General features: G+C 40.9%; 4 protein-coding genes across 7 annotated transcripts; 2 read left to right on the top strand and 2 right to left on the bottom strand.

The window, feature by feature from the left end:
• Positions 1-1,020: 1,020 nt before the first annotated feature.
• On the top strand, positions 1,021-4,316 carry LOC111228946 (secretogranin-2-like). The gene is made up of 2 exons (XM_022755066.1): positions 1,021-1,084; positions 1,596-4,316. The coding sequence occupies exon 2, from the start codon at positions 1,613-1,615 to the stop codon at positions 3,419-3,421; it is 1,809 nt and encodes a 602-aa protein (XP_022610787.1). The 5' UTR covers positions 1,021-1,084; positions 1,596-1,612; the 3' UTR covers positions 3,422-4,316.
• Positions 4,317-4,530: 214 nt separating this feature from the next.
• Positions 4,531-11,581, bottom strand: LOC111228799 (AP-1 complex subunit sigma-3-like). Of its 3 annotated transcripts, none has more exons than XM_022754863.1 (6): positions 11,510-11,581; positions 6,854-7,032; positions 6,561-6,669; positions 6,249-6,386; positions 5,428-5,489; positions 4,531-5,270 (listed from the first exon to the last, which is right to left on the bottom strand). In XM_022754863.1, the coding sequence occupies exons 1-5, from the start codon at positions 11,549-11,551 to the stop codon at positions 5,448-5,450; spliced, it is 510 nt and encodes a 169-aa protein (XP_022610584.1). In that variant the 5' UTR covers positions 11,552-11,581; the 3' UTR covers positions 4,531-5,270; positions 5,428-5,447. The 3 variants fall into 3 exon arrangements, with proteins under 3 accessions (XP_022610584.1, XP_022610586.1, XP_022610585.1); XM_022754865.1 differs by lacking the exon at positions 11,510-11,581 and adding an exon at positions 8,586-8,721; XM_022754864.1 differs by lacking the exon at positions 5,428-5,489.
• LOC111228798 (dehydrogenase/reductase SDR family member 12-like) lies at positions 9,090-12,414 on the top strand. Its single transcript, XM_022754862.1, has 10 exons — positions 9,090-9,145; positions 9,600-9,733; positions 9,815-9,897; positions 10,014-10,109; positions 10,208-10,289; positions 10,386-10,447; positions 10,581-10,685; positions 10,855-10,945; positions 11,540-11,677; positions 11,818-12,414. Exons 1-10 carry the CDS (start codon positions 9,090-9,092, stop codon positions 11,982-11,984), a joined length of 1,014 nt encoding a protein of 337 aa, XP_022610583.1. The 3' UTR covers positions 11,985-12,414.
• Positions 12,415-12,797: 383 nt separating this feature from the next.
• On the bottom strand, positions 12,798-21,953 carry LOC111228789 (cullin-3-like). Of its 2 annotated transcripts, none has more exons than XM_022754827.1 (16): positions 21,638-21,953; positions 19,303-19,500; positions 18,782-18,895; positions 17,085-17,245; positions 16,782-16,896; positions 16,470-16,698; positions 16,202-16,347; positions 15,934-16,110; positions 15,668-15,838; positions 15,412-15,519; positions 15,042-15,166; positions 14,867-14,963; positions 14,599-14,736; positions 14,234-14,420; positions 13,558-13,703; positions 12,798-13,363 (listed from the first exon to the last, which is right to left on the bottom strand). In XM_022754827.1, the coding sequence occupies exons 1-16, from the start codon at positions 21,695-21,697 to the stop codon at positions 13,232-13,234; spliced, it is 2,304 nt and encodes a 767-aa protein (XP_022610548.1). In that variant the 5' UTR covers positions 21,698-21,953; the 3' UTR covers positions 12,798-13,231. The 2 variants fall into 2 exon arrangements, with proteins under 2 accessions (XP_022610548.1, XP_022610549.1); XM_022754828.1 differs by having other exon boundaries at positions 14,599-14,733; positions 21,638-21,951.
• Between the last annotated feature and the right edge of the window lie 1,664 nt (positions 21,954-23,617).

Raw genomic sequence — 23,617 nt, 5'->3', positions numbered from 1 at the left:
TCAGTTTTTCAGTCCTAAAGAGAAATTACATATAGAAAGGAAATTAAGATTATATTAGATATACTATTTACAATTCACTATTTAGTCCAACTCAAAATATATAGGCTAACGAAAGTTGCATTTTTTTGACAACCACATGGATGCATGCATGGTGAAAAGAAGTACCTTAAGAGTAAGGCTTTTTGATCTCACCATAAAGTTTGCCACCACCCATCCATGACCTTTCATGTGCAGGTGCTTCACGGTGCCCCCCTTTATCTTGCTGAAGGAATGCCGTGGAGCTTTGGCCCCCAGCCGGCAGGGGGGTGTTCATCACCATCTCTGTCAGTGGGGAGAAAGAGAGAGAGAGAGAGAGAGAGAGAGAGAGAGAGAGAGAGAGAGAGAGAGAGAGGAGCTGCTGAACTGCGACAGCAACTCCGCGGTGGTTTTAGCCTGTGAGTCATCGCTAGAGGGTTTAACTCTTCATGTGCCGCGATGGCGATCAGTGACGGTGGAAGTGATGGTAAAAACAACATACATGTTTTACATTTAGATGGCTAGAGATGCTCTTTTGCGAGCAAATCCATCCGTATATTTGGAATTTTATGCGCATAATTTTGAATAAAGACCTTTTTTTTAAAAAAAAAAAAGAAAAAAAGATGACATATCTAATTACTGTTTATCAGGCTGTTCTTTTAATAAAAACAATCTACTCATGCAAGTTGACGACTTTAAATGTCCCGATGGATGAACAATCCACATAAACATATAAGTCTTTGTGAAGTCAACACATCTGCTTCCAGACTTTTTTTTTTTAAACATTTTTTTTTCAGTCAATCGCTTATGGAGCAGGTGCTGTGCAACAGACAGCATAGAGTGCTATTTTTAAAACAGCGAGCTCTTTAGTATGCCATATCATAAACCTGAATCATTTATATGGATTTTTTAAGACCGGCTATTGCGTGTGTTGTGTGATGACGCGGTGGTCAGGTGTTGCCTCATATAACGAGGGGAGCTGTCCAAGTGCTGAAAACAGAAGAGAGCAGAACCGCTTCCAGAGGAGATGCCATACACCTTCACTGCTGTCTGAGCTCTATTGCCAAAGGTAAGACACATATTATTTTAATATAAGTTTTGATTATTATTATTTTTTACTTCAAATGCATCTAAGTATATTTCGATTGGAACACAGTATTTTGTTTTGTTTTTTTTTTACCATAGCTTCTCTCAGATCTCGAGACTTTACGTTTCGTTATTTCTACGTTATCTTCAACATCTAGTGATTTGCTGCTTTAATGAAATAACGAGGAAAAGAATAGATGTTTTTAATGATGGTTTATGTTGTTGAGAGGAAATCGGATGTTGAGGTTGCCCATAACAACGCGGGGAATGACTCATCCAGTGATGTGGATGTATCTCCTCACGCACAGCATCATATCATTCAGTTTGCAAAGCGTAACTCCCTGACAGGCATACAAATCCCGTATCAAAACAGACTCGCTCTGCTTATGCTTTCGAGTAAGGTTTTGGTCAAAATAATTTATAGAAATATATAGATCCTCGTGGTTTTGTTTTTCCTTTGCTTCACTAACATCTCGCGCTCTCTTGATTTGCAGGTAATAAATAGCCTATAATGCTGCATTTCCACCACAAGTTGCCCACGGGGGGAGCCGTGGTCCTGCTCGCCTTCCTCCTCCAGGGATGCGCCGTGCAGGCTGCGTCTCTCCCCCGCCACTACAGGCTCCGAGGCGGGGAGAGTGAGGGGAGCCCGGCGGCCTACCCACCGAGCTCCGACATGATCAAAGCCCTGGAGTACATTGAGAACCTGAAGCAGCGGAACGGGGGCCGACCTGAACCCGTGGATTACGACGAAGTGGACAAGTTCAGGGTCCTGCTTCAGCTCGCCTCGCAGCAGGACGAGGGTCCCGGGGACCGCCAGCCTCCTGCCCCAGGCATGCAGAGGCAGGACATTACCGCTGAGCAGCTGATGAAAGCCCTGCTCAAGTCTCTGCAGGATCAGGTCGGGAAAGAAGCGAAGCTCAGCCCCGCATCGGCGCCCAGGAACGACCGCCGCACGCACAGGCACCGCACCAAAGACACTGAGATCCCCGAGAGCGCACCGGTAGATTACGGTAATTTCCCCAGACCCCATAAGAAGTACCCGCTGATGTTTGAGGATGAGGAGAATACAGACGCTTCAAAGAGAGCCACAGAGGACCTGGACGAGCAGTACACACCCCAGAGTCTTGCCAATTTACGCTCCATCTTTGAAGAGCTCGGGAGGATGCCCACAGTCACCGGCCAGAAGAGAGACGTGTTCGGTGACGACGATGATGAGGGAGAGGACGGGTTCAGCCTGAGAAACCAGGCCTACGAGGATGTAGCCGGAGGAGAGGAGTGGGTCCCAGTGGAGGAGAGGGAGGAGACGGAGGAGATGGTCAACGGGAGCCATGAAGAAATGGCAAGGGCGCTGGGGGACCAGGAGGAAGCAGAGAGGGAGGAGATGCAACGCCGGGCCAGCCAGAACCAGGAGGAGGCTGATGATGACACTAAGCTGGTAGATTACTACCTGTTGAAGGTCCTGGAGATGAGCGACCAGACGCAGAAGAGGGATAAGACCGGGGATCAGAGAAAGAGACTGATCCGCCCCTCCATTGTGGATCCTCGGACAGTGAAGGAGCTGCTGGAGCTCTCCCTGAAGCTCCACGTCCCTCCACAGGACCTTATCGACATGCTGCTCACAGAGGAGCTCAGAAAGCTCCACCGCGATCCCCAAGCCTCAGCCCGCTACACGACCGGCCAGACCCCCAAGATCAGGTACTTTAGCCGCAGACTGCCGGTGAAGAGCAAGACCGCCCCTGAGGACATGGACAGAGAGGACTTTTTAGACATCATCGGAGTGGAGACCATCAGCAACGAGTATCCCGTGGTGCAGAGACCCATGAAGACTTCTCCCTCTTCGGACAGAATCCCATTGGCGCCCAACCCTGCTGCAAATTCAGCTCCAGTTAAAATCCCCCCTCCGTCCGGACGCAGGGAGAACCTCTTTTTATCCGAGCTCAACAAAATGCCCCTGAAACGCCAGGCCGACGGTGCAGATGATGACGACGATGATGGTGACGTGGAAGACGAGGTGACGACGTACCTGGCTGCCAAAATCCTAACAGAGTACCCCAACACCATCACCAAGCGGGACACCCAGGCGCAGCTGAAGGGGCAGTTCCCATACGAGCTTTATGAGCGCGCCTTGAAGGACTACTTGGGGCAGGCGGACACTGAAAGGAGGCCACTCGCCAAGAGGGAAACCGAGCTGGTCACAGAGGAGAAAGTAAATCCCACAGAGATGCAGGGGAAAGAGGAGATACCGGCAAAAACCTCGGCTCCAAAGATCGTGAATGAGGAAGAGGAGGAGCACCGTGAAAAAGCAGTGGCAGGGATGTAGCCTGATCCCCTGCAAGACGCACGAAATTATGAATATAGTATTTATACTGTCTCAAAAATAAAGTTTGGTGGACGTGATCTAGTTTACAAATTTCTATTATATGAACTATAGCTGGTAGGTAATATCACCCTAACGAAAATGAATAGGCTATAGCAATCTTACAGGTCCAATACATTTTTTTTTGAATACTACTAGTCCCTACTTGCTGCAAGAACATTTTAGAAATATTATAGTGATATCACATGAGATTAAAGGCGCAATCCGTGCACAAATGACAAACAGGTACCCTCGAAACACTTTTGATTGGGTGTTAACCCGTTGTTGCTCTCATATCTACAATGAATACATTGACAAATATCAAATGACAAGAACATCCAAGTTATTAAGGTTTTGTGATGTTGTTCAAAGTTTGTTCACATTAATGGTGTTTGTAAGCAGGCCTATATTTTCAACTATAATCAACTGAGTAATGTTAAAAAAAAAGAAGCTTATTTTTCATGTCAAACTATTCAAACAACATATGTGAATATACATGTAAATTATAAAGTATAATGCTGACTGGGCCTTTTAAAAAGCATACAGTATAATGACAGGAGTACTAGAGGAATATTATGGGGGGGGTTTCATTTGGCCAGTGTGCTGGGCTGAAAACGAGTGTTGTTGTGACTCGTTATATATTCAGGGTTAGTGGATTTAATGTTATTATTATGGATGATTATTTCCAAGTCTAAATATAAAGACCGTCGCCTGCCTTCCAACCCTTTCATACTGCGAAGCTCTGTATTGTTGGCCTACCAGTGGTTGTGCTATGTATGCTCATTTTTAAACCATTTTGTACATGTTCAATAATGTATGATGAATCACAGATGAATAAAGCATCAGCTGTATTATTTTTCTTCTTTCTGAGTTGTGTTGCCTTATTAAAAAAATAAATAAAATCACACCATACACAGCCTGGGTTTGTAATCAGAGGAAGCAGGGGAAATAACATTTTTAATCACGCTGAGTCTTAGTAAACATTAAATTCCATAAGGTTGGGTGGATTTTCCGATATAAAATGAATCATCAAATGTATATTCATGGTAAAAATGATTACTCAAGCCAGATTGTTTATCAAAATACACATTTTAATCATAAGCTCCAATATCATAAATTTGACATTATGAAAAACAGTGATATTCACACCCACTCTGGCAACTGCTTCTTTTTAAGACTAATGATCACCGCATGTAAATAATATGTTATACAGATTAAAAGAAGTATGAAATTTATCACAATTAGTCTCACTCAAAATTATAAAAGCAAATTATTTTAACTCCACAGAAATCTGCTGTTTTAGAGACTGAAATTTATTGAGTTGCAGAGTAGCGCAATTATTTCTAAAATCAGTCCATAGTATTTTTAGAACAAAACCTTTCGCTTCCAATAACTTATATAAATGTGTGGTTTAAGTATCAATGCAACACATTTGTAAATCTAATATCACTTGATTGTTATGATTTCATATCCCTGATCCTCTATTAGTACTTCATTTACAGTTTAATGACGATCAATGTAAAAACATGTTTTCCCCCACCCCGTCCTTCACATGACTATGAACAAATATTAGACTTACTCTCAAATGAAGTTATATTGCAGCAATGCTTAAGGTAGAAGGGAAGCAGACATTCAGCACACCCAGTTCTTTTTCTTCTTTTTGAAAATGTTCGGTAGAGTCAAAGTTAATTCCATTTCCATGTTCAGAAACTTCCTTGACTCATGTACAGTACATTTGGTTCCTGGATTCCTTCCCTTTATGTCTCTTTTCCATGGGTTAAAATGCAGGTTTGCTCATATACTCCTCCATGGTCTAGAAAAAGGCACAAATAAAGAAATCACGTTCTTAGCGTCTTAAAAATGCACCACGATATAATTAATATTCGCAGGCACACAAATAACATCGCCTGTTATTAAGTACTGAGCACACCAACACACGATAGGTAACTAACACAAGCACAACATCTAACCTTTCTGTCCATATTCAAGGTCATCCAAACAGCTCCACCTCATACCACTCACTGTTGTCATCCTGAAGCGATAATGGTCAAAATGAATGGGAGGCTACACTGCACAAAATCCAACTCTAGATTACAAGTGTTAGTCAGCGCTACTCAGAGGCACAGAACAACACACCCAGTTAAACTACCGTACCACACAGAGCCATGGACCTACAGGGAGAGCGGGAAGAATCAGCCAAAACAACACTAAAACCTGCGCCACGTTCCAGGGAAATCTGTCTCTCACTCGCAATAACACTGGCAGAGAGAGAGAGAGATACACACACAGAAGGTAAGAGAAACAGCAGCACAAGCACAAATCTATACATTAAAAAAAAAAAAAAAAAAAAAAAAAAAAAAAAAAAGGAGCAACAGCTAACACAAGACAATTAGCTATGAGAAAGACAAAGACACACCAGGGACTCAGCAGCACCACTGTTAATTCATTATGACACTGGCTACTATGCGTCACTTGCTGCTAAGTTCACAATCACACAAATAACCTGAAACAAGTCCCCATACTGGAGCTTGATACAGCATTGATGATAAGTGTTGTTGTTGAGCAAAATATGAAAGAAATCAATTTCAGGCATCTGGGCCTTTCTGAGTATCCCACAGCCGAGATTAAAACAAGACAAAGATCCTCTAAACTACATTCCAATACATGTCTCTATTTCTTTAATTATATTGAGTCATGCAACAGATGTTACATGGTCACACCACAGATACAAGCCACACCTTGTGTTGAATGAGAGTTTGTGTGTGTGTGTGTGTGTGTCACAGCAACTCACCTCCTGTAACATGTCTGAGGCTTCGATAGAGCGATTCACAATCTGTTTGGAGGTTTCTTGTATCTCGCCCCCCATTAGAAACTCATCCAGGATAAAATACGCCTTCTCAAAGTTAAAGATTATGTCCAGCTCACAAACCTGAGAGGAGGTATGAAGGTGAATACATTGTTTTGTTTTTGTTTTTTTAAATATGACAGTTCACAGTGCAGAATTTACTTACATGTTTTAAGATTTAAAAATGCTGTTTTAAATTTCTAGACTTCAGACTACAGTTGCATATTGAAAAAAATGAGATGAAACACATTGAAATACATTGCCAAAGTATTTGTCCAGCAGCTCCACATAGCGATGAATAACCTCCAGGGCTAGCAGCTCATTCTCCTGACTCTCAACGCCCAAGCAGAAATACAGGCTTGCATATCTGAGGAAAAAGTGGGCAATGGACGACTATAAATTGGTATTGATGGAGATAAATGATAATATGCAGTGGGCGTATATACAGTAGGAGTAACTATTAGTGAAAATGACACTGGTGGTCTTGCTGCCTAAGAAAACACAGAAAGTAATTTGAACAGGTTAAACAAACATGTGGGGGCAGCACCCACCTCTTGTAAATAATCTTAAGGTCTTTCCAGTGGAGGAAGTTACAGGAGCGTGGTTGCCGTGCCAACACCATGGTGGTCATGTCCCTTATGATCTTCTTCTTCTCCCGCTCTGACATGGGCGTGAACCACTTCTGCAGACGCAGCCTCCCTTGGCGACTGAAGAGCAGCAGGAAGCGCATCTAACAACACACACACACCACAGGGGCAGAGGGGCAATCGTAATGCATGCATGGACATCCACACACAGACACACACACACACACACAGACACACACACACACACAGACACACACACACAGACACACACACACACACACACACACACACACACACACACACACACACACACAGTCATTCCATAGAACATTATTAACTCCCCTCCAACACACACACATACAATTCAAGGGTCAAACGAGTGGCTTGCTGTTGTCATGGCTCATTAAATAGTAACTCCACTGACCAAACACTATTAACAAAAGGGGGAAAAATAGGTATGACAGGCAGAAATGTGAAGGTCAACAAACTATTGAGGAAGAGGTAGTTTTAAGTTTCCTTTACAATTTTCAACAGAGCTACAGAGTTGGGTTTCGGATGTTTAGAGAATGTGCTTCCTAGCATTGGAAGTAGATTTGGCTACATATCAAAATGGACATTAATTCCTCCCGCCACTTCTACCCGAACCACAGTGCCACACTGTTTCCTTTAAGTCTTCCTCTCATTGTTCATATAAGAGAGGTTAAGAGGAGTGACTGAACTGTTTTTTCATGGCATTAAGGGTTTAGAGTGTTGTATTGCGTTTCGGAGAGTAATTTGTAATTATGGACTATATAAATGAAATCGACTTGTCTTGAATATCTATGCATATAATTGCAAATGCTGCATTACAAAAAGAATTATAAGGTAAAAAATCCTCTTCAGTAAAGTGTTAATTTATAAATTCATGTTTTGCAACAAAGCACTGTTGAAACCAGGGATGTTCTTTTCCCCAAAAAAGAAATATGTAGATTATAATGCACAAGATATGATTAATTTGTTGTAATGCTGGGGCCAAAATAAATGGCTTCTTAAGAGTTGATATTTATAAAAAAATAAAAAAAATAAATAAAGTTGCCTAAAAACAGCTATATAGATAGCTATGAAAATATACACTGCTGTACACCACAGATTGGTGGAGGTCTGATTCTGATTTGCTTCATTGAGAGCATGAATGTTTCGGGTGTACAGAAACTCCATCTCTCTGTCACAACAAAACAATTACATACGGTTTTCACTGCATGGAAACTGGACAAAAAAGAAAAAATACATATGGTACTATCAAAACAGGCCTACAACCAGTCCTTATACTGGTAATTCCAGGTGCATATGCCCTAAGTACGCAAGGTTAGGCAAATTAATATGGAAAGCATCACACTACCAGTAGGGCTGGAAAGTGACGAAACCTGTTTTACTGAGGGGACCGGTTAAGGAAACGTACACCTTACTTCCGACTGTCGCTAAAAGTAGGATAAACATAATAAAAACTCACAACAGAAATCAAATACAGCTGCTGTCGGGCGTCCTGACAACAACAAACAGGCCCGAGAGTAAAATGAAGCGGTGTAGAGGTGTAGTTTCTAGCTTTAGCTACCTGTCAGCGACAACAGGTGTAACAGGTGAACAGGACAGGTTGACGCTACCTCACAGCTACAGACATGCGTAGGAAAAATAACACCACCCACCGCCAAACACTTACCATTTTTGACGGCGCGCCAAGAGGTATGAACGCTATCAAAAGATTAAAAAAATTAAGCACTTTAACCCTCACAAAGGGTCAACTAGTCCAGTTCAACACATATCTATCCGCCGTCCGCTCCAGCCAGTGAGAAAGTTCGTTAACTCCGCCCCTCCCGGCTGCCCTCGAGGAGCGGTGCCTGCAGGACGCGTCACCAAACCTCACAACCATCTGGATTGGTTATTGTACATTTGCATTACAAGGGACGCACGCGACCGGCAGCTCATCCCAACTTTTAAAGATCCACCACGTGGTTTGTGCAAGGTAGTTTCAGCGAGTGAGCTGATAAAACTTTAACTCATATCACTGGACTGATAGGATAACTGTTTTAAGTGTTATTCCCGTGCAGGGTCGGTAGAGAGCAGTAAGTGTTCTCCCTCTCTTCATGTTCCTCTGTCACAGTGCTTGACAAGGACTGGCACGCTGGTCCACTTTATTCATTGGGATAGTTATTCACTTAATAACATGTCTGTGTACCGAAATGCCATCTGGTTTTTGAACGGAATCCACCACTACACAAGGTCAGTACTGAGTATTACTTTGGTGCTTATCTGCAGATGCGCAGTCAAATAGAGAAATGCTGTCAGGGGGATGCTTTCTGAATTTCAGTTAGTGTACATACATATACTGTGTATTATCCTAGCTTGTTGAATGTCTAAATGTAGGATTAATTGTCTTCAATATGTATTCCATGTCATTTATTTAAGCCCAAAGGGTGGTAAACAGAGTAATATCAAAGGTCTGGTCGCTGTATGGCACACATCACCACACAAACTGGCCTTTATGTACAATTACAATAGTTCCATTGACAGCTGATGAGTATTGAGGATGACATTCACACCACCTGACTCTACTGGAGCTAAAATGTGGAGATTGTCAATCTTGTGACTTTGAGAGAAAAAAAAAAAAAAAATCTGTATTCCTCTCTTAACTTTGAGACACACATTGATAAGTGTGTTTTCTGTGTGCCTTCAGGAAAGGTTATGAGGCAGCATCTAAAGAATTTGAGCCCCAAGACCTGGATGTGTCTGTTGTGGGAAGATCTTTTATGGTCACAGGAGCCAACAGTGGAATTGGCAGAGCAGCAGCCATGGCCATAGCCAAGAAAGGTACATCCTGGAGAGTTCTGATCTCTGTGATGCACTTTGTATTGATTCAAAAATAAAGCCTCAATCATGTTTTGTGTTCAGGTGGCACAGTCCACATGGTGTGCAGGAACAAAGACAAAGCAGAAGAGGCCAGGGTGGACATTGTGGATAAGTCTGGGAATACAGTGAGTGTTGTTTGTCCACAACATGCCTGACATTAAATATACAATAAAGTGACAAATCCCATCCTTTGTAAAAAAATAAATAAATAAAAAAAAATTCATTCATATGGCTTTTCTAGGAGGTATACATCCATATTGTGGACATGTCAGAAACATGCAAGGTCTGGGAGTTTGCAGAGGCCTTCAAGAAGCAGTATCCATCTTTGAATGTGCTGGTAGGCATCACCAGTCTCTTGTAATCTTCATCACTCACTTCTCTCAATTAATGATGTTGATTTAGACTCAGCTGTTTGACTTAGTTTGACTTTGTCAGATAAATAATGCAGGGTGTATGGTGCACAAGAGAGAGGTAAACGCTGAGGGACTAGAGAAGAACTTTGCCACAAACACTATGGGTGAGACGTGACCCTGTTGATCAGAATTCCACAATTCTATGCAGACATCAGTTTTGAATATGAAATCAAGGCTAAAGCTTTTCTCCATCTCTCTAGGGGTGTATATCCTTACCCAGACTCTCATACCACTTCTCCAGAAGAGCCGGGATGCAAGAGTGGTAGGAACACATGCACAAATCCACACAAACAAAGCGCTTTTCTGCATTATGTGGACAGCATAATGCCACGTTTGTCTGTTCTGTAGTGGCGGTTATCTAAGCACACTGAACCACTTTTCTCCCTGCCTGTTAGATCACTGTGTCCTCGGGAGGCATGCTGGTCCAGAAACTCAGAGTTAATGACCTGCAGTCAGAGAAGGGCTATTTTGATGGCGTCATGGTCTACGCCCAGAACAAGGTAGGGAGGAAGATGTAATCCAGATTAGGAGGCTAGCATTTTAGAATTTTTAAAAATGATCACCTGATCTCGAACTACATCTGTAATAGTATTAGTGATACAGAATACATTTAAAGCCATTAAGAAGAAAGAGGTGAGATAGAGATACCCATGTGTTGTTTCTTTTCAGAGACAGCAGGTGGTGCTGACACAACAGTGGGCCAAAGCCAACCCTATCATTCACTTTTCTGTGATGCATCCAGGCTGGGCAGATACACCAGGTACTGACTCATTATCTTATTACTGCTGTTTTTTTTTTCTTTTTCCTTTGTTGCTGCAAAAATGTTTTTCAGTTAAAAAAAAAAAAAAGTTTTGCACAGCAGTCTGGCCTATCAACTCTGCTGATAGAGATGCTAGAAAAATGTCTTGAGTACAAAATTAATTTAAAACCAAAATATAGCTGAGATACTGGGAACTTTTTCTCTGCCATGTGGACAAGTAATTATTTGATTGGTTTGAAAAATAAAACAGAAATATATCAAAATTTGAACAAAAAAAAAAACCCTTAATATCTAAATAATTTGCATGATCTATGTTTTTTTCATATTTTGTAGTCATTTGATAACAGACATGATTAGAAGCCCATGGTTTTCAAGGTCATTTCCTAATTTTGTGATAAAATGCCAAAGTATTTTCCTTTTCTTTTGTTTACACTGTCAACTTTTAGTTTTGATTTGACCAATTTTATCTAGTGGAAAATTGAAGCTCCTTTTTTATGATTTACTTCACTTCAAAAACAGCAGTAGTTGAGTTTTTGTTAGTAATGTGAACAACACAACACTTACCCCAGCTGATTTTTTTCTTCCTGTTTCCAGCTGTTTCCACATCAATGCCTCAGTTCCACCAGATGATGGGGGAGAGACTGCGCAGTGTAGAGCAAGGAGCGGACACTGTTGTATGGTTGGCCTTGTCTAGAGCTGCTGCCAGAACACGCAGCGGGCAGTTCTTTCAAGGTGAGCAGCATGAAATCTGACAGGCTCTTCATACACAACAAGAGACATGGTCCTCTCTTTTTTTTCCCAGTTCTCCTCTGTGAATTCTGCCGTCATCATCATCTGGTGTCACTTGCTCTGACGGATTGTTTTTGTTGCAGATCGTCAGCCTGTTCCCGCTCACCTGCCTCTGGCCTGGACTCACAGTTCTTCTCAAGAGATTCAGAGTTTCATGACTCAGCTGGAGACTCTGGCCGAAGCAGTACAGTCACAACCTGATCCAGAGCTTAAAGGGCCCCTGAGCCCTTCCACACCTCAGTTTGTTTAAATTCTGATATCACTGATATATCTGTTGTACCATGTCATTAAATTATTAGTAACAGTAAGATCAAACACTGAAAAATGTGACACATTTGTCATATTTAGTCCTGTGACTCTTAATTCTGCCCATTCTTTTTAAAGACAGCTTTTAGGACAGTTCATAGCTCAGTGTCACCTGATTTGAACTGTGATGTCACCATGTGTTAACTGGTCTGTTTTTGAACTGGAAATGTCATAAATTATTGATTTAATAAGTAACTGATTTGATATTAAATATATCAATAGCGGTTACTGAATACATGTAAAAACATGCCTGTCTGTTGCCTAGACAATAAAACAGTTTGTTGGATTTTGATTTCTGACTTGTGGCTCACATGTGGAAAAATGTGCATTGCTTTCATCTCAGATGTCTCAGAGGTGTTTGTTGAAATTGTGAAACTGATGTCTATGCATCCCAGCTGCACAATCTCCTATATGGCACCTATGAAGTTGTTAGAAATTTGCATTAAATAATTAAAATGAACATTCAAAGCCCAGCCTGGTAAAGGCAATGTGAAAAATCACTGTCACTGACTCCAATGTCTGAATCCTGACAAAGAACTGGGGCTTGAAACATACATTCCTTGATGTAATAAGAAATAAATTTTGAGAAGAGCAAATCACAGTGCTGCGAGTCCCTTGGGAGGAAAAATGTACATACATTTTTTTCTGGACTCAGCACCTGGACAAAATAGATGTTTTTATACTGATGTGTATGAGACAAATGTAGAAGAGCAAAGCATTTCTGTGAGAAACTACAGAGCATCAATACTCATTATTTTTATTTTTGTTTTTTAACAATCCACATTTGCTGTTTTTAATAATTTTATTATTTTTATACAGTATTGAAACAAAAAAATAATGTGGTGCATTCACATTTTTCCCAAGGGATTCTTTGCAAGTTTGATCTCTACAAGGGTAAAACAGTGAAAAGCTTGAAGCTGGATCCATCCATGTTAAAACTCGCAGGGATTGGGAAGACTGGGCCTGATTTAAAAATCATCTAGGAGATCTAATGGATTTTTTTTTTCTGTGCCAACATTTTATTCCCCATTTATGTGTGTTTACTGTGTTTTTGTAAGGGGTGATGAATCAGGTTCCCAGCATTTGTCTTGAAAAGAAACTTCCAGTCCATGCGTGACAACAGTCCAAAGAAAACAAACAAATCCCATTCCCCCGTCCAGTCTCTTCCTCCTCTCATCCACAGGTTCTCCTCTATGCAACATAGGTGTACACTTTACGATCCTCTGGCGTCCTCGCCAAGTATTCTCTTTCTATTAGTCCTTCTATACGCTTTTTGATAACCACAGGACTGGGAAGAAAACGTGCCCGGAGCTGCTGAGTCACCTGAAGAGTTACAATAAAAGTTACAATGTGTAAGAGAACTGCACCATTTTTACATTAAAGATTTGCTCTTTAAATTACATTTCTCTGAAGTGTTGGGATCAGGTAGTGGAACAGAGAGAAAATTTACGGACCAAAATTGCTGCATTATTTAAGCCAAACAGACCAAAGTTTGTATTATCATGTGCTTTTCTTACCTCTGCCACCAGGACATTGTGCTGCATCTTCTTCCTCGACTTCATGATTCGGACAATGGCTGCCTCTATCTCATGCTTCCTGTCGTCATCCACTTTCTGCCGCGTCTCTTTCCTCTCGGGGTCCGATTCCCCTTGTTTAGCAGCAACTGAGAAAGTAGGATACAGGGACAAGATGAGGTTTGAGGAGAAAATGTAGACAAACCTTTTAAAAGGTACTGTTTTATATTTGCAGAAAGGAAGAGTCCCACCCCACTCCCAGGTTAGCTTCTGTAATGTAAACTCTATGTCATATATCTTTTCAGCAAAAGATTTCATTTATGTGTTTCTGAATGGCTGAAACATGACACTGAGGTGTTCAGCTCATATTATGAACTAAATGTGTATTTACTACTGTTCACAAGGTATTAAAACTTTAGTTATTGAATGTATTGTAAGTAATTCTCATATTTGTTAAAAATGACAAAATGTGATTACCAAATTTTACAAGGAAGTACAGTAATACTAAACTATTTATTGTATAGAAAGAAATTTACAGTATCAGGTTTAAGATTTCCAGAAATTAAACCCTCTAACCAAAAACACATTATGCTACAAACAGTAGTGGTCAGAAGTTTGCCCATAGCTGAGACTTCCGCTCTCTGTAGTGATGTCTGTGTTATACACAAACTTTGCCCACCTGTCTGTATTTTGACTCTGTGCAGTTTGGAAGTAAACTGATCATTGACTGTAAACACGTGGCCGTTCTCAATTTCCTTGGACTTTGGCTCCTTGGTGAGAACTCTCTGTGTGGGCTTCCCACAGGCCAAAGACTGCAACGCTCGCACTAACTCTCGCTCGGGAATATCCGTCTCCTGCTGGATTTCCTATAGATGGGGAAAAATGAGAGGGGTAAGGTTGTAAAAAGAGAGGGACACAGATTATAATAAATCTTCTCACCTCATTGTACTCACTCAGAACGATGGGTGCAAGTCATATATTGAGTAAAAATAACCTCTACAAAGATTAAAATAGCCAGATAAAGGTGCTTCACTGTGTCCCCACCTCGAAAGTGCACTTTTCTCTGTTATTGAAGAGCATGAGGATGGTCATCTGGAAGGTAGAGACCTGCAGTATGTGCTTACGGGTGTTAGAGCCTGTCACCTGGGCACCTCCCACACCCACTTCTGAACCATCCTCCTGCAGTTGAGACAATAGCCTTATAAATTATGATTATTACTTTGACAACCACAAGTCTTCTTCCATTTACAATAGCATTACACCTTGAATTCTGTGACTTGTAAAAAAGAGTATTTTAACATCTTGCTTCTACCTTTTTAACAGCTCCGTAGAAAGTTGCGTTTAGGTCTGCCCCACCCATGTGGTGTTGCAGTGTGAGCTGTCTGCCGCTGTGCTTAGCCAGGTAAAACCTGGAAAATAAAAGCACTCTTAGGAACCACACAAAACGACACTGAGCCAAAACATTTGAGTAATTTTAAGAGCATTACCTTCTAAAGACTTCAAAGGCGTGTCTAGGAGCAGGAGGGATGGTACATTTGGGGGTTGCAGACTGTGTGGGCCAGTAGCCAGTAGTGAGGACTCTTACTGTGAGGTCCACACCACTTAGAGATGCCTGAAAGAGATGCATGGGAGTTACACGACAACAAATATGGTTTACTTTCTGTAACGTTCTAATGATCAAAGACTTAATCCCTCCCAGTCCTGTGCTTTATATCTTCCTCCATAAACATACGGATCATGATTTGTACTTCAAAATTGACTTCATGTCAAACATGTGGGTTTTCACATGTGCCTCGTTTATAAAATTGCTGTATAACTTTTTTTTTTTCTTTTTTAAAACGTGTCTGACTGCCTTACCGATGTGGTTTGTATGTGTTGCCTGAACTCATCCATGGTAGTGTTGGAGATGCTCATGTCTCTGAACATCCCTTCCAGTTTTGAAGTGAACTGACAGCCACATTCTGTCTGCAAACGAAAAAAAACAGACAGCAATGAGTTGAAACTGCTGACAAGAATTTAGACAGGGCAAGGGCAGGGTAATATGAGCAGAAAGGGTGATATAATGAGGAACAGTACATATCCATCTGTAACCAAAACCTTCTCGTCCTTTTACCTTGAGCTTAGAGATCATGTTTTTCTCGGAGTCGTCTGAGACGCTCTTGTTGCTGAGCAGCCTGCGACCCAGATGCTGCTTGTAGTACCTTTCAAACACATCCTTCTCCTGCATAAACCTGAACAACACCATGGCCTTGTCAAGGATCGACTCCACCTCCTGTTCTGTCAACTGTTCAAATAAGATGGAGGACAAAAGGACTGAGGTAATGTACAAGACACACAAACAAATTCATTCTTACAGAGCAATTCTGTGAAGCCACATACCCCTTTGACTCCCTTCTTGAGCTTATCATCGATGAAGAGTGACAGGTACTCTGGAGAGCGGGAATTGAGGTTGAGGAAATATTCAAAGTCGCCAGCTATGGTTTGTTTGAAGAGTCTGTCATTATTGAAGGACTCGAGGAGGAAACGATCGAATCGTGTCTTCAGGTCTAGCAGGCCCTGGTGAGGAGGAAATTACAAAGAGCTGACCTAATCTATATCATTCAACAATAGAATCAATTGTTTGGACTCACTGGTTGAATCAACATACCTGGATATAGTCGACAGGGTTCTTACCCTCTCCCTCTTCTGACACCAGAGCTTTGCCTTGCTCCCTCAAGTAAGAGCTCATACACTCGCACATTGTTTTCAGGCCATTTGGCACACGACTGAACAGCTTGTACATGCATGCCAGGTCTGAGAGGGAGACATGGGAAAAAAAGTAATGAGAAACAAAAAAGAAAATACCCAGGACAACAAATTCCTTTGTGCTATTGCTTGTTCTTGTTTCTAAATTAGAATTTGAATTAAGCTTTTACCTTCTGTCTTGCCATTCTTGAGCATATGGACGAGGCCAGAGTTCTCCATCTCTACAATGGTCTTCATGTGTTTAGAAATCAACTCCCGTTCCACCACCTTGACAATGGGCTCCTCCGTAGACTTGTCCAGACAGTGCATAACTCGTTCAATCTCTTCATTGATTCTGGCCTCTACCTTCTTTATGTAGACACTTGCACTGTTTTCTGCTAGGAACTTTTGGCTCTCCATCTGAAAAAGCAAATATTTTGCGTTGTTTTATTAAAGATTTTACAAAAACACAAAGACACCAAGAAAACTTACTACCAACTCACCTGGAAGAATTCCGCTGACATATCTAAGAAGGGGCCCTCAAAGTCCTCCTCATATACAGACCTGCCATCCAGGCCGAGAATCATTAACATCTGGCAGGCGTTTCTGATGGCTCCTCTGCAATGAATGAATGTAATGCCTCCATATCAGCAATTATCAAAATGACTATTAAATATACTGCAATAAGATTTACTAAAAAACAAACAGCAAAAGTATTAATTCAACCAAACTATATGGCATCCTGATGAAGGCCTACACTTATAATAATCCTTTAGATCAGGCAGTGAAGTAGTACTCCTGTGTACCTGTCTACAACCTCTCCTTTCCTCTCACGTGCAATCATGTCCAGTAATGTCTGCCTCAGGTGGTCTCGAATGCAGCCGTAGCGCACGACCTGGTCTCTGAATATGATGAGGCCGAGGTTGTACACATTCTCCACATTGTTTTGTTGAACATAGACCCGGTCCTGGGAGACAAGAGAATGGGGTGAAAAGGACATTAGATGCTCTCTCTTACTCCATTACATTCATATAAATGTATACATGTTGTAAGACTTAAGACAAATGAAAAGTACAGGTAATAATACTGTATATATTAAATATTTAGTTCGTGTGAAAGGTATTTATCCTCCTTAGCTGTGTCATGTATTCAGGTATGTATTTCAAGTATTTTATTTTACTCGTCATTGTTAAAAAAAAATCTAATCACATCTACTGCAATTTGATGTGGTGCAAAATACTTTTTCTATGGGACGAAGGTGCCAGAAAAGCTTTCATTATACACTTTACAATCCAACCGACAGGCTGCAAAACCTTTATGAGATCATTAGAGTATCAGAATAAACTACTGGCTGGTGTCTGAATTATTCCCAGAAAACACAGGGTTCAAGGGGGGCATAGGTGATAAAATATTTACCAAGCCACTCAGTCACAAGATTTGACATCACAAATGTTAGTCCAGAATAACAAATATCAGCCAATGCAAATTACAGGAGTTGGTTTTTACAAAACAAAAAACTTCCAGGATATTGCATGGAATAAATTAATTTTAAACTTTTGTGTTCAAGCAAGGGCACTTATTTTAAACTTCCAATAGCTTCTTTTATGAGTTTAAGGGGTTTGGCTTTCTGATGCCTGGCATTTCTCTTAATTACAATAAAAAATGAGTGACTAAGTTTGCATTTATCAGAATATATAACTTCATAAAAAGCACAGCAGATAGGACTGGCTAAATTTAAGAAAAAAACGAACATTAAAATGAATGAATACTGCATGAAAATCTATAAATCGCCCTACCTCTCCTAGTCAAATAAATAAAAAATCCACAGTCTGAATAGAGGAAGTGACTTGCAACAAGGTAAATACACCTGGAAAGAACAGCAAAGTCATACTTGCTGCATCTGTCTAGCTCTTCACTAGAGGTCAGCAGCCAGGTAACAACAGCAGCAGGCTGTGACTCTGCAGTAGTTAAACAACAGAAAGCCAACCGTTTGGGGTAAAACAGGACAGGAAAATGGAGACTGTGGAACAAAAGAAGCCCAGGGGAGCTGTGCAGTCCCTGTACTGACTGTGCCATTGTTTAGCCTACACTTGTGCCTATCTCAAGGGGCTCACTCACTCACACACAACTCCGTAAACACTTTGGACTTGCTGTGGGCTAAAGTAAATCAACTATTGCTGCCAGTTTTCCAACAAAACAAATAAATACAGCAACAGAGGCTCATTGTTAGGCCCGCAAATGAAACGGCACCTTACAATCAAAGTCCAGAATAGGATGTAGGTGAAGGCTGGCCACAGTTGAACACAAAAGGCCATTTCTTCAAAAGCACAACATTATTCATGACACAGAACAAGCACCATTATCCACTTACATGAGGGAAACCTCTAGTCTATTCTTATTGACAAAACATAAAACAAACACAAAGATCTTTGTAAATAATCTACAACTACTGTACCATTTACTTGTAGTACAAAAGGCGAGGCACACACATCAGCCTACCCACCATGTACATGAGGATGTCTCTGATCATAACCATGGCAGTTTGATGGTCATTCCAGGCCTGATTCAGTGTTTGCAGAAAGTTATTATTTAGAGAGTTTAAGACATCTTCTCGTACCTGAAAATAGAAACAGAGAGACATATAGATCGGGTCGTAAGAATAATGAGGACTGTTGGGACGCTAAGTGTTAGGATATGTAATATCCATAGTCCATTCATAGTTTATTTTTATGATTAATGCTTGATAAAAGAGAGGTGTATAAACTTATTAGTCACTAATATAATACAACATTCTTCAAGCAGATGCATCGCAGTTTACATTTATGCGTTTGCCTACAATAGACAATTTTACTTTTTTTGAATCCATACTGGACAGTGGACTAAAGAATGTAAAGATAAAACAAAGAGACTCAATGGCAATGGTAATGATTATATTATTTTTTCTTTTCTCACAGAAGTACTATTCAGTGTTCTTTAAATTACTGATGAAAAAGAGCTGCATTAGAGAAGAATATATATCTTTACTTTGTTGATGAGATGCTCAGTGACAACCTCCCTCAGGCCTGTGTAGAGCTTCTCCCCATGCTTGTGGAGCACCATGGTGTAGGCATTCCTGTACAGTTCCTCAAAGCTTAGTCCACTGTTGTTTTTCCTCTGGATCTCCTGGATGGCATTCTTTAGAAGGTCCCAGATGTTGTTCACATACTTCTCATCCATTGTCATCTAGGGAAGGGCAGAAAGATGTGAAAATGTGTTTATATGAAAAATGTCCATTCTTCATTACTTTGACATGGTATAAGTAGATGAGGGCAGTGATGTCAAGAATTATTCTTTGCAACAAAATTTAGTAGACCAAAAAGCCATACAAATAATATAGATCCAATATATGCATTTTGTTGTTAATGTCTAATAGTATTGCAGCTTTCTAAAGATACATCCACATAGATTTCATACCTTCCATGCTGCGCTAAGTGATTTTCTACCTTGCAGTGTGGAGAGAAAAGACATGGAGCCATAATAAACCAATTTCACAGCAAGGAGATAGTTAGATACAGATGATATTGTTTAGGTTGTGATACAAATCCAATACATTTTTCTTTTGGTTTAGTTACTGCAGTCATAAATAGAGGAAAAACAAAGTAAAAATGAGTGGACTGTCAGCATAAAGCAGTTAAGAAACAGCAATTTTGGCAGTGTAGTGATATTGGCAGTGTGGTGATATTTCGGCTATAAATATACTACAGAAAACAAATCAATGTGCATTATGAATTCTGTTGAGGACCTGAGCCCATGAAGACTGTTACATCTCCGTGTACACACTGCATGAAAAGCTTTACAATCACAAAGACAAGGAAGTGCTGCTTGACACTAGCAAACAGATAACCAAACAACCCAGCAACAAACTTCTATCTTTTTCTGAGTGTCTATAATGAATGATTAAAAATGCATTCAAAGCCAGAAAACTAAGACACAAACTCCTTCGGCATTAATATTTCTCTGAAATTGGTAAAGAAGCAGCCATGAAGTGTGTCAAACCTCTCTTTGATGTGCTCCCCTTTCTGACTGAAAATAAAATACTTAGAACCAGTTACCCTTCCAGTATCTTCAATTTAAATTTGAGGGTTAAAAATAAGACTGGAACTGTTACTTTTATCATGATGTATTTACATTTCGACTAAAATGCCAATCTGTATACAGTAGATATTCTGAGGCATCAGAATTGGTATCCAAAGAGAAAAAGTTGTATGGGTGTAACACTATTGAAAACTAAGTCTAGCTTGACAACTAACCTACCTAAATCCCTGTTTAAATCAGAAGGTAAGAGAAATACAAGAGCTGTAAGAAGATCAATTAATATTCATCCTGGAATTAAATTTTGTTATTATAGTGACTAAGACCACCTGGTAGGGGCTTTATTGCTGTCTAGGTGGCTGGTGTTGCACTTGCATGTAAGCTCAACATTTGAGAGAGGATTAACTGTGTTCACTCACTCATCTGCTCACTGACTCACTCTGCAAGACACCCACTCAGAAACCTGGATACCCAACAGAAGAAAAACCATTTGTCTATGGTTCACACAAACAATCTCAGCAAGGAGTGGAAGGGTGTTGCAAGAGCTAGCTGGACAAAACAACATAATATCCCACAACTTGCTAATTATGCTCATATCTAATATAACACATTGGTGATTGACTGAGTGTGTGAATTTGTAATTCAGCCCAGTGATCGGTGGATGATGATAAAACAGTGAATAGTGACGGTGATACTAGTAGTAGCAGGTAGCTAGCATGGCAACGTCAACAACATAAACTACTCAAGTTACCTTGGCCATGTTTACGGTAGTTTTAAGTTAGGCTGAAGTTGCGTTAGCTCGCAAGCAAACACTGCATGATAATGTTTTATTTGCCATCTATAACAGCCTCGGCAAAATGCGTGCCGCAATGAAATACCAACAACCAAAAGAGCCTGCCGTTACCATAGCGTAGTGATACTTGCTGACTGACTGCAACTTGGCTAACGTCAGTTCAGCTAACATCTAGGCCTGCTAATCAGCTAGCTACTATTTGCTAGTCTCTCACTTAAGAAGTTTTCTTACATATGCTAACATTAGCTCTTGTCAGACGACGACTCCATTTCCAGACCGAGAAACTAGCTAACGTTAAATAAACTGAGCTTATAACACAGTTAACGTGCTTCAGGTGATCTGTCCTGCTAATACCAGTTTTCACTTGACAATGACATGTTTTTTCTCGATTGACCAGGTAGCTAGCAGGCAGTTGCTAGCATAAAAACCTGTCATCCCCGGTACTCGAGTCTCACAGTTAGCGTCCCAGCGCTCACAGTGCCGGTAAATACTTACAGGAAAAGCTCGTATCCTCATCTTGGTGTCCTTCTTGGTGCTGCCTTTGAGGTTGGACATGATTAGTTAGAACGACTTTCGTTTCTAAGTTGACTTAAAGACTACATGAAAGGCAGCTGCTAGTTTGCTTTCTATGCCAGGAAAGCGGCAGGGAAACTGAGTGACCTCCCCTTTGGGAATTAGGTCGGGCTGTGTGTCTGTTATGTTGTTGTCACTTGCTCTCTTCCCAGTGGTTTTTGGCTAATGTTAGCCTAGATGCAGTGATGGCGGACGGCTGTACTCCACTGCGCAACGCCGAAATCTCGCGAGGGTAAAGTCAGTGACAGGTGCACTCTACAGGTTGGTCATAACCGCTCACTCATATCACAACGGTTACGTCGATGTGATATTAATATTTCGACAAAAAACGTCGTAGGTACTTAATTTAATAACGGTTACAGCGAGAAAATACCTGGTTGGACGTGAGAAATATTGACAAGAAAGCAAAAAACTTTATTCGGTGTCAGACCACCACCATATCAAGCTAGCTATCTTTTTGAGAAAGCATACAACACGACTACCATTCAGTCAGATATATTCAAATAATGCTATATTCACTGTGCGATATGGTCAGTTTGAACATGCTAATTGTCTTCGTTGCTGTTTTCCAGTTCACCTCTCACTCTTCACATTGCCCAACTGCAAACTCCGATGATTGACCAATGGCTGGAAGACTGGATATCTTCTCACTGTCATGACGACGCTCTCTGAATAAGGGAAAGAGAATTTGTTACAACAACAAGGTGAGTCCTGAAAAGGTAAACATTTAAGAATTTTTATTCCAAAGAAAATAGTCGGCATGAATAACTCTAGTGCATCAGTCTATCAGAATATTAAACCAAGAATCTACCTTAAAGTACAAGAAAGCCACTAAAACCTCAAGCCTCAAAATTAATTATCACATACAGTCTAATGAGCCTATTTCTGGACTAATCATTTATAGTGCTGACAATAGTAGCCTATATAAATATAGCTACCTGTGTACTCTGCTGCAATGATGGGAACTGTTGCGTTCTTTCGGAGATTAGCTCTCGTTCTCCTCCTCAGCCCCATGTTCTCCAGCTGCAGCTTTCTGATTTCCGACTGCATCGCTCTGATCACCTGGATAAGCCTCTTTTCGCTTTCCATGGTCCTGACTGCACACGTTTCCACCCTGTCTTCATCTTTCTCATGGGCATCCAACTCACCACAGGACCCCATCTGAACTGTATACACACAGTTGGTCACTAAGCATAGGTTCTCTTTAATTCAAAGTTGATTTCAAAGCTCAACATTGGGCCAACAAAGAAATAAGTAACCAATCAAAAGAAGCTATCTAGTCTGTCAGACTATTGATAGTCGGGTCACATGATGGGGAGAGTGTTATTTTCTTCTTAGTGATCTGATGCCACCACTTTCCCTCCTCCTGTTAAATATTCATCTACTCTGTCAACATAAAGCAACAATAGGAACTTGGGAGAGGCCTGCCTGTGTCTAACAGTGTGTGCCAATGTGATAGGGTGAACTGCTTCTTGTTTAAACTCAGACTACTTCTCAGTGTGGTTAAAATAGATGAAAATGGACGTAGAGGTTATTTACATTTACATCGTTTTTGTTTAGTACCTAAACTTTCACTTTCTTATTTCTGCCCCCAAATCGTATACTGTGTGACAATCATCTCTCTCCAAACAGCCAGCTCAGTTTCCACACTGATGGCCTCATTGTTAGGGCTCACACAGACACCTGTGCATCATTGGTGCAGTATTTAGAGAAGAGAATGTGAGTCAGTGAGCGTCTGTTTGGTGCTGCTCTGCTGCTCTCTAGTGTAGCAGTCCCAGCACCATGCTTAGAGAGTAGAAAGCAGAAAAGTATTATTTCACTGACCTCTTCTGGTCGAAACTGTCAAGTCTGTAGCACCTCAGACTACAGATAACAGTCATATCAAGCTGCTTTAGGTTTCCT

Source organism: Seriola dumerili, unplaced genomic scaffold (genome assembly GCF_002260705.1).
Source record: "Seriola dumerili isolate Sdu_G_001 unplaced genomic scaffold, Sdu_1.0 BDQW01000226.1, whole genome shotgun sequence".
In the NCBI taxonomy this organism is placed as follows: domain Eukaryota; kingdom Metazoa; phylum Chordata; class Actinopteri; order Carangiformes; family Carangidae; genus Seriola; species Seriola dumerili.
Note: the sequence above shows the minus strand (reverse complement) of the source record. Positions and strands in the feature narration are given on the sequence as shown.

What these genes read in the sequence shown, in the direction of transcription:
- LOC111228798 (XM_022754862.1), top strand. Translation starts at nt 9,090, where the DNA reads ATGTCTGTGTACCGAAATGCCATCTGGTTTTTGAACGGAATCCACCAC. An exon ending in ATCCATCTTTGAATGTGCTG is followed by an intron (nt 10,110 to 10,207) that starts GTAGGCATCACC and finishes TGACTTTGTCAG; the next exon opens with ATAAATAATGCAGGGTGTAT. An exon ending in AGGCTGGGCAGATACACCAG is followed by an intron (nt 10,946 to 11,539) that starts GTACTGACTCAT and finishes TCCTGTTTCCAG; the next exon opens with CTGTTTCCACATCAATGCCT.
- LOC111228789 (XM_022754827.1), bottom strand. Translation starts at nt 21,697, where the DNA reads ATGTCCAACCTCAAAGGCAGCACCAAGAAGGACACCAAGATGAGGATA. An exon ending in TGTCAGCGGAATTCTTCCAG is followed by an intron (nt 16,699 to 16,781) that starts GTGAGTTGGTAG and finishes TTGCTTTTTCAG; the next exon opens with ATGGAGAGCCAAAAGTTCCT. An exon ending in TCTACGGAGCTGTTAAAAAG is followed by an intron (nt 14,737 to 14,866) that starts GTAGAAGCAAGA and finishes TTGTCTCAACTG; the next exon opens with CAGGAGGATGGTTCAGAAGT.
- LOC111228946 (XM_022755066.1), top strand. Translation starts at nt 1,613, where the DNA reads ATGCTGCATTTCCACCACAAGTTGCCCACGGGGGGAGCCGTGGTCCTG.
- LOC111228799 (XM_022754863.1), bottom strand. Translation starts at nt 11,551, where the DNA reads ATGTGGAAACAGCTGGAAACAGGAAGAAAAAAATCAGCTGGG. An exon ending in TGGACAAATACTTTGGCAAT is followed by an intron (nt 6,387 to 6,560) that starts GTATTTCAATGT and finishes ACCTCCTCTCAG; the next exon opens with GTTTGTGAGCTGGACATAAT. An exon ending in CCTCAGACATGTTACAGGAG is followed by an intron (nt 5,490 to 6,248) that starts GTGAGTTGCTGT and finishes TTATCGCTTCAG; the next exon opens with GATGACAACAGTGAGTGGTA.